The 13,008-nt window shown below is 41.4% G+C and overlaps 1 protein-coding gene across 8 annotated transcripts in view; it reads left to right on the top strand.

Annotated features, from left to right (window-relative positions):
• The window catches only part of TENM2 (teneurin transmembrane protein 2), a 392,109-nt gene that overhangs the window by 369,472 nt on the left and 9,629 nt on the right, over positions 1 to 13,008 (top strand). For all 8 annotated transcript variants that reach the window (XM_027841747.1, XM_027841746.1, XM_027841748.1 and 5 more), the window contains 3 exons: positions 2,230 to 2,405; positions 4,047 to 4,282; positions 11,944 to 12,240. In XM_027841747.1, the coding sequence (XP_027697548.1) occupies positions 2,230 to 2,405; positions 4,047 to 4,282; positions 11,944 to 12,240 (709 nt within the window). The remainder of the gene's footprint in view (positions 1 to 2,229; positions 2,406 to 4,046; positions 4,283 to 11,943; positions 12,241 to 13,008) is intronic.

The following is a 13,008-nucleotide window of genomic DNA, read 5'->3' as shown; positions in this document are numbered from 1 at the left end:
GTGCCTCTTATCTCTTTTGATAATGAGATTTATCTGCACTGTACCTCAAACATAATAGTTGCTTCATAAATTTTCATTTGAATGGAATATTTTGTCTGAGTTCCAGAAATATGACTCCCATTCAGGCAGCTTCTGAATTTCAGAAGGGAATCCCCAGAAAGAGAGCCTTCTCCACCAAGACCCAAGTTCAAATACTGCCTCAGATGCTTACTAGCTGGGTGTGTCCCTGTGCAAGTCACTCAACTTCTCTAGGACTTGGTTTTCTCATCTGTAAAATGGGCACAACATCACCTACATCATGGGGTTATTGTGAGGATCAGATGAGATAATATATGGAAAGCACTTTACAAACTTTGACATACCACTTGAAGTACTATTATCAATTAGCTATTATCATTTAGCAACAAATGAAAAGCAAAAAAAGTCCTTTCTCAAAATTTTGCTTCAGACCCCAGCTAATGTCCTCATCTCAGTCCACATTTGGGGTAGTTTTTTTTTTTTTTTAAGCCAGGTATTTCATGAGAATTTAAAGCTTTCTTCACTATTGACCACTGAACTCTTTAAGGCGGGGAGAGGGAGGAGAAGGAGGTGGAAGAAGGAACGGTGAATTGACCTGGCTGAAAATCAGACTCCTAGCCTCCCTAAAATCCAGCAAACCAACTAAGTAGAGCAGCATATGGCACCCTGGAGAATCCAGGCTAGATGGCAGAGATCCTACATGCTGAGAAGATTCTTTGTTCCTCAGTGCCGTGCCCTGAGCTTTCAAGCATAAATAGAGTTCCTTCCATTGATGTGAGAGGTTGAGATTGGTGTGGGGAGATGTGGGGGTGGGGGAGGGGAGGCGGAAGGAGGACTGGAAAAAAGTAAAAAGGGAAGCTTGAGATTGCACTGTCACGAGCCGTTCTTTTCTCCAACCAGATCCATCCTAGGGGATTCAAGACCTAGGATCATCGACATTCTCTTTCCATAACTCCCTTGTTCCCCTCCTTCTACCTTAATCCCTAGCCTACCGACCCACCTCCAACACACACACACACACACACACACACACACACACACACACAGGCACACACGCAGATGAAATCAGCTTAAAAATTAACATCAATGGCAGTCTAGAAGGGGGGGCAGAAATCACAGAGCATGCATTTTGAGGGGAGCGTGTTGAAAAAGGGATGAATCGTCCTACATGCTCTTTCTGTGGTGATAGGGGAAGAAAGCTATCTATGCATTGATACATAATTGTATCTATATGAAATATGGGTCCTTTTTTTTTTAAGCACTACCTGGAAGAGCTGCCTCTACTGGCTACCTTCCCAAGTTACTTCTCAACCTCCTGTTCACAGGAGGCTCCCCAAAACACAGGCCAATCACCCTGATATCCTACATTCTACATCTGTCCATCCTTTTTCAAACTGTGATCTCTGACCTGACCTTTGCAGCCAACAGCTTTAATCTCATTCTGTAATAATTCATTAATTCAGTAAATATGTATGAAGTACCTATCAGGCATCAATCCACAGAACCATAGAACTTTCAAGCTAGAGGAAACATCAAAGATCATTTAATCTAACCTACCCTCTTCACAGATGAGGAAACTGAGACTCAGGTGATGTGGCTTATGCAAGGTTACAGAGTCGATGGCAGAGTTGTGACTAAAAAAAATCTCTACATCGAGCACATATATTATACCATACATGTAAAAGGGATATGAAAGCTTCAAAAGGCACAGTTCCCTCTCTCTAGGAACTTATAATTTAGTGGTAGAAAGGAGACATATAGGTGAAGCAAGACAATGTTTTAAGCAAGTATGTGATAGGACAGTACAGAGCTTACAGAAATGCTGAGGTAAGGCAGTATAAGGGCCATTTTAAGAGCACCAGCCCAGAAGCATGTACTAGCTGTGTTCATAAGCCAGCTGCAGGCTTCTTCAGAGATTGAGAGACTGATGCTCTCATCAGGTTGCCCCATAAAGCAATTATCCTTCTTTGATGTTTGTAGTAAGATCAAGCAAATTTAGGAATATGAACTGGAATCTGTTTAGAAATCAAGAACTATCTTCCAAGGCCTTCGTCTGAGCCCTTCCCATCTCTGTCTCTCCCCTCACTTGGTCTCCCACTTTTAACACTTTGTTGCCCCCAGTTTCATTGGGTTGTAAAATGCTGAAAGGACAGATGCCTTCAGCCCTTGGTGACGTCTTTCAATGGGTGTGGTTTTTCTTTTGTCTACCAGCTACGACCATGAAGGTCGCCTGACGAATGTGACACGCCCAACCGGAGTAGTGACCAGCCTACACAGGGAAATGGAGAAGTCAATCACAATAGATATTGAGAACTCCAACCGTGATGATGATGTGACCGTCATTACCAACCTGTCCTCTGTGGAAGCCTCATACACTGTGGTTCAAGGTAGGAGCCCTGTAGGATGCTCACCTCCTACAGCTCAGCCTCTCTAGAAAGACCCAGAAGATAAGGAAGTGACAGGAGCTATCAGACATAGAAAAGGTACCAAAGATCTAGAATACCCTGCCTGTTCTATTGTTCTTTGAATCTCCACAGAACATGTATTGAGTCTTTGTCAACTAAATGCCAATCCCCTAAATGATGGACAAAATAAATCATTCCACTGTCTGGATATTCTAAACATATTATGCACAATATCTGAATGTTTGGAAATACCAACATAATAAACTGAAACTTTTTGCTTTCACCTGTACCCATACCCTATCTCCTCCCCTTCACCACTAACTACTGCTGTGTCCCCAAATGACCATAAAAAGGAAGGAGATGAAGCTTATTTGTTCTTTTAGGCCCACTGACTAATTTCTTTCAAGCTTCTTCTGATGTCTTTTTGCAGGTGGTTACTTGCTAGCGTTATTGCCTTGGGATCTGAGACCTATAGCAGTCTCCCACCATAGACCAAGGCTATTAACTGTCCACAGACCATATTGTGGTTATTGTTGTTAGACACAGCATACGACAAGTGCAGGGGCTACAGAGAAAAAGAATTGTGCAGATTAATTTTTCTTTTAATTAAGAGATAATGTCAGTGGGCTAGCATGTTGTCAGAGGATAAAAGTGTCCTCCCAATAGATAAATGGTGACATTTATAGACTATTATCCCATGACACATCCTGTTCCAATGACTTTATTTCTGCTCCACCAAATGATTAATGATGTAGATTCTGTCCTTCTGCATGATGACTATAGATGCAGGAGTGACAGCTGCATGCTACTGGGTGCCTGAAAAACTGACTTCTCATTGGCTGACCTAGCTGGGTTCTTTTTCTTGGATAATCAGGGAGCAATTTAGCCATAAAAGGAGTTTCTGACCTGACTTTTATTCTTGTAACTTATCGATCAAGGAACAGGTCAGAAATCTGATTGGCCAGTGCACATTCCATTCAGGAAAATTAATCAGGCCTTACCAACCCCCAGTGGTACCTGACTTCTCTTTCCATCTTCTTGGTTCAGAATTCAAGCTTCCTGCATAGAATACTCACTAGAAAGCAGAGGCTTAAGGAAAGGAGGGAAGCTTACTTTCTGTCATCTTTCAGAAAAGAATTCTCCCCATTCCTGAGGGCTCACTACCTAGAGTGTATTTGCCTTGTGGTCTACCTAACAGCTTCCCAGGTGAAGAGTACAAGAAAGGGTAATGAAAGGATAAAGGGGAAAGTAGTTTCCCTTTCATTTTTTCTCTTTAGCTCATTTTTTTTTAAATTAGGAGTCTGATTGACATAAATTGTGTGGGTAAAAGATATCATTATATATTTAAATTTTCTATTAATAGCTTTCAACCAGTGAAAGGAAAACATCATGGCATAATTATTTTGGGAGCACCACATATTAATAGTGTTGTTCTTTACACAGATCAGTAGCATCTCTTCTGTTCACCTTAACACTGTATGAGTGCTAATTGCAGGCAGTCTTCATCTGACAGCTGCAAAGTACCATGGAAACCTATAAAAATAGGTGATTTGTTCTCCTTATGACTAATAGAGTAGATAATTTATCTCTTCATTCCCCTCATTCCCAATTGCATTTTTCCAGATCAAGTTCGGAACAGCTACCAGCTCTGCAACAATGGCACCCTGAGAGTGATGTATGCCAATGGAATGGCGGTCAGCTTCCATAGCGAGCCCCATGTCCTGGCAGGCACCATCACACCCACCATTGGGCGTTGCAACATTTCGCTGCCCATGGAGAATGGCTTAAACTCCATTGAGTGGCGCCTAAGAAAAGAGCAGATTAAAGGCAAAGTTACTGTCTTTGGGAGGAAACTTCGGGTAAGTGGTTCTTAACCATAACATTGCACTATAGAGTCCACAATTCCTGGATTTCTTGGAGGAGATAGGGACACACTTGTCCTATAGCCAGCCAGAGGAACATCCAGGCCATCATGACACCACAAAGTGCTCCACAAACTCAGGCCTCCATAGGCCTCAGACCACACAGCTTTATGAGACAGTATGGTGTATCATGGATAGACTGGAAGTTGGGCCACAGAAAGTTCAAATTCCATCTCTGTGGGACCATAGGCAAGTCGGTGCCCTTGTGGGTTTCAGTTTCCTCATCTGTAAGTGGACAGCATAATATTTGTCATGCCTACCTTCCTGGGTTGTTGTGAGGCTCAAAAGGGGTCATGTCTGTAAAAAGCTTTGCAAACTTAAAAATGCTTTTCTAAATACTGTTGTTATCATTATAGGAATCCCATCCTTCAGAGAAAATTCTCAGCTCTCCAAGACTATAAAAGTGTCATTTCTGTCCATGAGGAAGCATGTGATGTGGAAACTCCTAGCCTTGGGCTTCTTCTGGCTTGTAGGGATAACACGTCAGTGCTGGACCCTCAAATTCCAGGCCCCTTTTCACATTTAACATCTTATCTGTTCACCCCAAACCCCATATTTGTTTGGCCAGTCCCAGGTGGGATTATAGTATTTTGCTAACCTGGACTTTCCTAGGTTGGGGCTCTGCCTTCTTGATCACTTGAATACATATTTGTCCAATTCAACTCAATATATATTTATTATATACCTGCTATATACTGGGCATTATGCTCAGTACTGGGAATACAAAGACAAAAAAAGGAAACAGTTCCTGCCTTTAATAAGCTTACTTTCTACAAGAGGAAAAGTATATAGATGAGAAAGTACATGATATATACAGAATAATAGGAAGTGATCTGGTGACAACCAAGATGATCAGTAAAGGTTTTCATAAGAGTTGGCCTTTGAGCTGAGCCTCAAATGGAATCGCTGATTCTAAGAGGCCAAGATGAGAAAGCACTTTCTAGGCATGGGGGAATACAAAGCTGCAGAGGCGGGGATGAAATGTCACATATAGAGAGCAAAAAGTAGGCCAGTTTGGCTGGAACATGGAGATCATGCCTAAACTCAATGTCAGTAAGTTAGGTTATCTTCCTCTGAAAGGAATTATGCAAGTAGCAGCTGCTTTGTTCTGGGGTAACCTATAGCAGGTCTTACCCAGGTGCTTTGAGATCCTTGCAAGTAGCAGCATTACAGCAATGTCACCAAAAATGGATTGTCCCTCTTGCCATTTCATTTGGAATACCATTTCCTGGCTATCGTGACCACAAGAGGAGCCGGGCTGCTCCATATTAAGATTCTCCTTTTGTCTAGCAGATGTCTAATTCTCAACATTAGGTTATCAGCAGACTCCCATGTTTTCCTTACTCTTTTGGTATCTGCAGAGTTGCAAGCTGCCATATCTCAAGACAAAAATGGAATGAGATTAGCAGCTAAATCCTTAATGACTGGATTTCAGGGCTGTGTAATTGATTTTTGATACGCTGCACTGTAGAAGTTGATTATAAGTAGTAATCGCTTCTTTTCTCTGATAAATCAGCTATGCATTTTTTTTCAAAATAAAGATAAATGTGGCCCTAAAATAAAATGGCTATAATCCCAATTCTGAATATTAAAAACTTAATAGTGGTACTTGTGGTAATTAGCTGAAGTTAGACGCACAAGTCTTATAACTGAATTCCTGCCAGGGTTAGATTTGCTGGCATCATGTTTATGCAAATCAAAACACAGCTTTATCTATCAACACCTCAACATTTAATTGTCTGGTGTTAGTTCCTGTAACAATAATCACATATCCATTTAGCTCTCTTAAATGAAAATCACTATGAGATTATAACAGGTTGAGTGGACTGAAAATGTAATTTGAAAATGAGGGAGAAAGCATGGAATTTATTTGCATCTCATTTATTTTAATTCAGCTTTGTAAATTGTTTAGTGAATGGAATAAAAGCAACTCCTAGAAACTGCTGGGGAGCAACAAAAAAAAAAAGAGGTTGGGAGGGGACCAAGGATGGAGAGTATAACATCGATGATGGGATTGGGAGCCTTTTTCTTTCCAGAACTTCAAGAGGACACTATGAAATGGCTTGCAGTTCCTGAGTTGGATAGAATATGCTGGTTGTGTGTCACAGAGGCAGGCAGTTGGCACAGTGGATAGAGGGTCAGTCAGGAAGACTTGTGTTCAGGATCTACCTCTGATAGATTCTGGCTAACAGACCATGAACAAGTTACTTAACTCTCATTGCTTCAGACAACTCCCTTTGACTGTAAGTTACAAATTAGTTGCCACTCTTCACCAGTGAAGTGGGTTTCTACACTGACAGTTCCCTACACCGATGAAATCAGATGTCTGAGGAGGAAAAGGGTCACAGGTATCCAGACTCACCTAGAGGAAAACAAATCTTATGTCCAGGGTGGTTGGTGTCTAAATTGGAACTTTGGTTCTTTGCCATTCCTCATCACCCCACCCTCCCCAAACAATCACTTGTTATGCTTCAACTGAGAGATGCAGAAATTTTAGCCTAAAAGACTGGGTTCTAGGTGACCAATTTAAAAATTAGCCTGTATCATTCTTGTCTAACTGTCTTGCTCCTAATCTGGTAGGAAAATCATGCTAAAGATGTGCTTGGGTCCAAGTGTGTGCACACTTGGCTTTATGCCCATACTTGGTATGTGTGTGTGGAAGAAGGTACCAAGAAGCACTTCTAGCTGAAGATTTATTGAGACACGTAAAGAGATTTAGTACATTATCAACTTTCTTCTTAGGGCAGGGGAATAAAAAGAGAAAAATAGAAAAATAGAACCAGGTAATCAGCAATTAATAAGTTCCCCCTCTGGATACCCTGGAGGATAGCAGGAAAGCTGAAGAAAAACAGTGATAACAAATGAGAGTACTATCTGTTGGATCAGGGCTTCTGGCCCCTAACCAATGCCTCTTACCATTAGTAATAACAAATTTCATTTCTATATTGCTTTGAGTTTATAAAGTACTTTCAATAGCGAGTGAAGGAGGTATAGCAAGTTTCATTATTCCCATTTTTACGTATGAGGAAATTGTCACTCAGACAATTTAAATAGCTTGTTCAGGGCCACAAAGTTATTATAAAAACTGGGACTCATAAGAGGTCTTCTGATTCTAAAACCAGTCATCTTTCTACCATACCAACCTAGCAGTAACCATAAAAGACATGTCCAACCATCTTGCCCGACCTTCCCACCTTGCTTAAGACCCTTGAGCTCCTGATCACTCCAACAGGTCAAAATGGAATATTAAGCTTTGATCAGGCCCGTGCAAGAGAAGACAAAGTAATAGCAGTTTTCATGAGATGAGAATCAAGGGAACTAACAGATTCTACTCTAGGGGGCAGCTAGGTAGTTCAGTGGATAGAGTACTGATCCTGGAGAGAGGAAGACCTGACTTCAAATCTGGCCTCAGACATTTACTAGCTGTGTGACCCTGGGCAAGTCACTTAACCCTGGTTGCCTCAATTTCCTCATCTGTAAAATGAGCTGGAGAATGAAATGGCAAACCACTCCAGTATCTTTGCCAAGAAAACCCTAAAAGGGGTCATGAAAAATCATTCACAACCAAACAATTCTCTGCACTGAACACAGTACCCGGCACATAGCAGGTGCTTAATAAGTGATTTTTCATTCATACCCCTCAGCCACATTCTTTTAACTGAGAAAGGTATTGGCCACTTAGGATGGCTAACAGATATGTTAGATGAAAGGGCCATGACCCTGACAGATAATTCAATATTCAATGATTCATTTTTTTTAATTGGGATGTTAGCTTCAACATCCCCACCCATACCCAATGTACGTAATTACATTTCACCTCCTGAAAATTTCTCAAATAATTTCATTTGGAAAAATTATTCTCCACCTCTTCTGTCCTCCCCTTTTCCTACCTCCTGCCACCCACCTTCGTCACCACCCCCTAGCCTTTCAACACACGCACATGCACACACACGCGCGCGCACGCACACACACACACCCACACACACAGCACTGCAGAAGCTAAATCTACATCAGCATCTTGAGGCTGATGTCTAGCACTGTGGACTTTTTGGTCAATGGTGCTTGAGAAATACCAGCCAATTTGGTTTCAAAGACACCTTGTTATGAAATGTATGCTAACCATCCTTTGAATGTATAACCACTATGCTGTGCACCTGTTCTGAGGGCCTGGTCAAGGATTTTTGGTCAGAAGGGCTTTTTTCAAATGCTTTGGAAGTGGGAATTAACACAGACCCTTTCTACTTAAGTTTAAAACATCCGCTCTTTTTCTAAAAAAAAAAAAAAAATGTGTTGTGAGAAGTCTGATTTTCTCTGAAAGAAAGCAGATAACCAGCCTCCTGGAGCTGTCTTCCTGATTGTAATTTTCATAAAGACTGCAGAGGTAAGAAACAGATACATGTGTAGGTAGCAGAACAAAAGAAAAATTGCTTCCAAGATAATCTTCCGTCATGATATTGGTATTAGTGTTATTAGTATTCCAAGGAGAAGTGGGAGTTAGTAATTTTGTTTTGGTTTCCATATAATTAATATGACACTGCAATTATACTCTGGAGTGTTACTTTTACTTACTTTGCAAATCACAGGAACCTAAGAACCAGACAGGACATTTCCTAGTCTGAGTTTTGTATGTGTGTGGTAGGTATGCTCATGTATGTACAAACACATTTGATCTCCTGTGGAGCTGTCAGAGTGGGCCAGCTTTTTGTCATACACAGGGAATGTGTAAAACTTCTATTTTTTCAGATCCTTACCTGCCACACTGGGTCCGGGGTTTGCACAAGACAAAGTCCTTCCTGGCTGTAATAGTTTATAAATAGCACGACGACTCAGAAAATAGTATGGATACCCACCTGTCTGCTCCAGGATAGATGTTCTCTTGCCTAGAGACAAGGGGATAAACAAACTGACCCTTGGAGGTCTGTTCTAAGCTAGATATAGATTCTGTGGTGAGTTGTTTTGTTTGAACAAATGCTGGTCACAATGTGATTTTTAACCATGTTGGGTAGGTGCTAGTGGGATAGCTAGTTTTTAAAAAGAATCCCAGAGCCAGAAGGAAACAGAAAAGTCCATGTTGTCCATTTTATTTCTCGTGTAAAGTGCATGTTTAGACTAAGAAAGAAACACAAATGATTTTCTTACTTGTGAGGATCATTGAGCCTAATCTCACTGTTGTAAAACGTTCCTGCTTTTAATCAGCCTGATAGCTGAGGGATTTCCTCTTTGAGTCTAACTGAATTCTCTCCTGCTGCTACTCCAATTCTCTCCTCTTGCCCCATCCTTTATAAAAATCACATTGTTCATTTTTTTTCTTTTGGGCTGCCTCAACTCAGCAGCCCCAGTCATTACCCCTCAGAGCAGAATCAGAGCCACCAGCTATGAGCCCAAGAGGACCATTCCAAAGTGCCACGTTTCCTTTCCTTGGGTTCTTTATGAGCACTTCAGGCACCAACAACAACCTCTGCTAGAGAAAAACATTCTGGGGGAAATTCCACAGAGGGAGCTATTTCCCAAAGTTAGCCCACTGCAGAAATAAAAACAGTGCTAAATAGCTGAGTTTTATTAACTGGGGAAGCCAGGATGAGGAAAACACCCGATAATTAAAAATAATGACTTCCTCACAAACAAAAAATTGTATTAATTTAAAAATTGGTTTCTCTACCACTGGATTCCTACGGAGCAAGATAGGGTGGGAATTGTGTTGATCATGGCAGTGAGAATAATTCAAAATAACTTTTATGTTCTCCAGGAAGCCTCAAGGTTAATTTAAATATTATTTGATGGGCAATTTAAATCGGTATAAGAGAAAATGTTGCTAAATCAAAGCTCCTGCAAACTATAAGTTTGAAGAACACATTCCCAGGAACTGCTGAATGCTCCTTTTGGTTGTCACCGCCATCAAAGGCTATCCAACTTAAAGACTTCCACTTTATTAATGGCACGAACACAATTAAATTACTTAAGAGGCTTTATTAGATTACAGCACTAGCCCAGACTCCTTGGCTCATCTACCACTGAATTTATCTTATTTCATTGTTATCAGAAGCACTGGGCATTCTTCACTGAAAATTCACAATTAAAAACCAAATTAGAAAGTGCTACGGCTCAAAGGAAATGCCATTCCTGATGACCAATTTTGGTTTTCAAAATCATAAATCTAAAATTCATTAGCTGTAACGGTTCATACTTGTTCTTTGGTGTGAGTGCATGTGGGGTCAAGGGGTCTTTTCAGCCTCATATGACCTCAGTAGGGTTATAAACACTTTCTGTGGATGCCACTGGAGGGGCTGAGAGAGAAAGAAAACTAAGAGAGGGAGAAAGCAGAGGAGAAAGAAAAGAATGAAGAGAGTAGAATCATAGAATATTAAAAGTAGAAGGGACTTTGAGGATCATATAGCCAGGCCCCTATTTTTCCTGGAGAAGATACAAGAAGTTGGAAGGAGAATTGGGGAAAGAAAGAAAAGGCGATAGGGCAATTCAGTGCTCAGTGGCTGCTAGGTGACAACACCAATTGTCATCTGCCTTTGGTGACATTCATAATGTCTTTATGAAATCCCTGCTGGACACCTGAGTAGTCATGACCCAGAATACTGAAACAAACGAGCTAGCATATTGAACGGTCTTCCTAAACTTTCCACATTCATTTAGAACCGAAGGGAAACAGTTTTCACCAAGTTACACTTTTAAGAAGAAATAGCCTTTCTAACCCCAACTTGTTACCAGCTCTGGAAATGGTAGTCTCAGTTTGGATACATGTATGTATGTAAATTACCTTATGTTATTGGATTCCAAAATCCTCAGAAACACCTAAAATTGACTATAAGACAAACCCCTCTAAAATCCTTTGCTCACCCATTTTTTTATACCTGTTACTTTATCAGTTGATAGAGGACAGGCCTAGAGTCAGGAAATCTCATCTTCCTGGGTTCAAGTCTAGCCTCAGACACTTAGCAGCTGTGTGACTCTGGGCAAGTCACTTAACCGTGTTTGCCTCAATTTCCTCATCTGTAAAATGAGCTGGAGAAGGAAATGACAAACCACTCCACTATCTCTACCAAGAAAACCCCAAATGGGATCATGAAGAGTCAGACATGCCTGAAACAAATGAAAAACAACAACTTTATCAGTTGGGACCTTCTTAATTGCACACTCTCCAATACAGATACTGAACTTCAGCCAAACTGAGAACATAACACGCTCATTTCTTTTACACACATTTGACCTACTATCCTTGCCCTCCTCAATGCCTATCCACATTCTACTCATCATTTAAGGCCTTGCCCAAGTCATACTTCTTCCAGAGAGTCTTTCATTATTGCTTTATAAGCAACCTAGTATCACCTATGAAATGCAAAGAGCATTAGATTTGAAGTCAGCACACAATTACTCTGTCTCTCAAATCCGGCCTCAGAGCAAACACTTGACACATACTATCTGTGTGACCCTGGGCAAGTCACTTAACAAACCCAATTGCCTTAAAAAAAAAAATTACTCTGTGTCCCATGGCTACACCAGCCACATACTTGGCATAGCCTCATGTTAATATAACTGGGTATTTTTTTCTTCCTGACATGCTAAACAGGCCCCTTGTGTTTTTATAGGTCCATGGGAGAAACCTCCTGTCCATTGATTATGATAGGAACATCCGAACAGAGAAGATCTATGATGATCATCGAAAGTTTACCCTGAGGATCATTTATGACCAAGTGGGACGCCCCTTTCTTTGGCTGCCCAGCAGTGGGCTAGCTGCAGTCAACGTCTCCTACTTCTTCAACGGTAGGCTGGCAGGCCTCCAGCGTGGGGCCATGAGTGAAAGGACAGACATAGACAAGCAGGGTCGGATCATCTCTCGAATGTTTTCTGATGGCAAAGTGTGGAGCTACTCCTACCTTGACAAAGTAGGTGAACTTTCTCTGCCTGTCTGTGAGATGATGGGCGGCTTGGTGAAACAGTGGCATTAAGATACTCATTCTGGGCTTTCCGGGAAAAAAAAAAAAGATCTGAAATCTTTTGCCTTCAGACACTCAAAACTCTTACACCAAATAGACGAAGGTTCTCCGCCCTCCCCTTGGACAGCAAATTTAAAGGAATGTGTTATTCATGGCTCAGCACTATTTCCATAAAAAAGCATTAGGCTTCTCAGTAATGGCAGGAAGGACAGATTGCCTGATTTTATTCTAAAAAATGTGCTGCAAAAATCGGGCCGAATCACCCCACTGGCAAGAGAGCTCTCATCTAATCATTACTTATGAATTGGAAATGCAGGGATTCATCTCTGCCTGGTCCTAAATTAAGCTATCAGAATAGAAAAGTTTGTCTAAAACTGAAGCCCCAGCTGCTGCACATTGCCTCTTTGGTTGCCGTCTTTAGCTGCCTCTAGGCTCTCTCCATGCAAGTGTCCAACTTCCCTGGTTTAAGCAGAGTCAGACACTTCTCTCACTAGGGGAGAAGTTCACTTCAGAACACGAGGAGAGGATACCCACCTTAGATCATGTTTTGAGGCTGTTGAAGACTACCCTCGTTGTTTTCGGGTTCCCGTTGACCTATAGTCCGAGTTACAGCGTCACATCAATCCCCTACCTTCCTGTCCTCCCCTCTTCCCCCCCTCAATCTCTCTCTCTTACAAGTTGCAGAAGCTCCTGCTCTGCAGGGGAAGGAGATGCCGC

Source organism: Vombatus ursinus, unplaced genomic scaffold, assembly GCF_900497805.2.
Source record: "Vombatus ursinus unplaced genomic scaffold, bare-nosed wombat genome assembly UNPS02014863.1, whole genome shotgun sequence".
Classification (NCBI taxonomy): domain Eukaryota; kingdom Metazoa; phylum Chordata; class Mammalia; order Diprotodontia; family Vombatidae; genus Vombatus; species Vombatus ursinus.
This window is presented reverse-complemented; position numbering and strand designations above follow the sequence as displayed.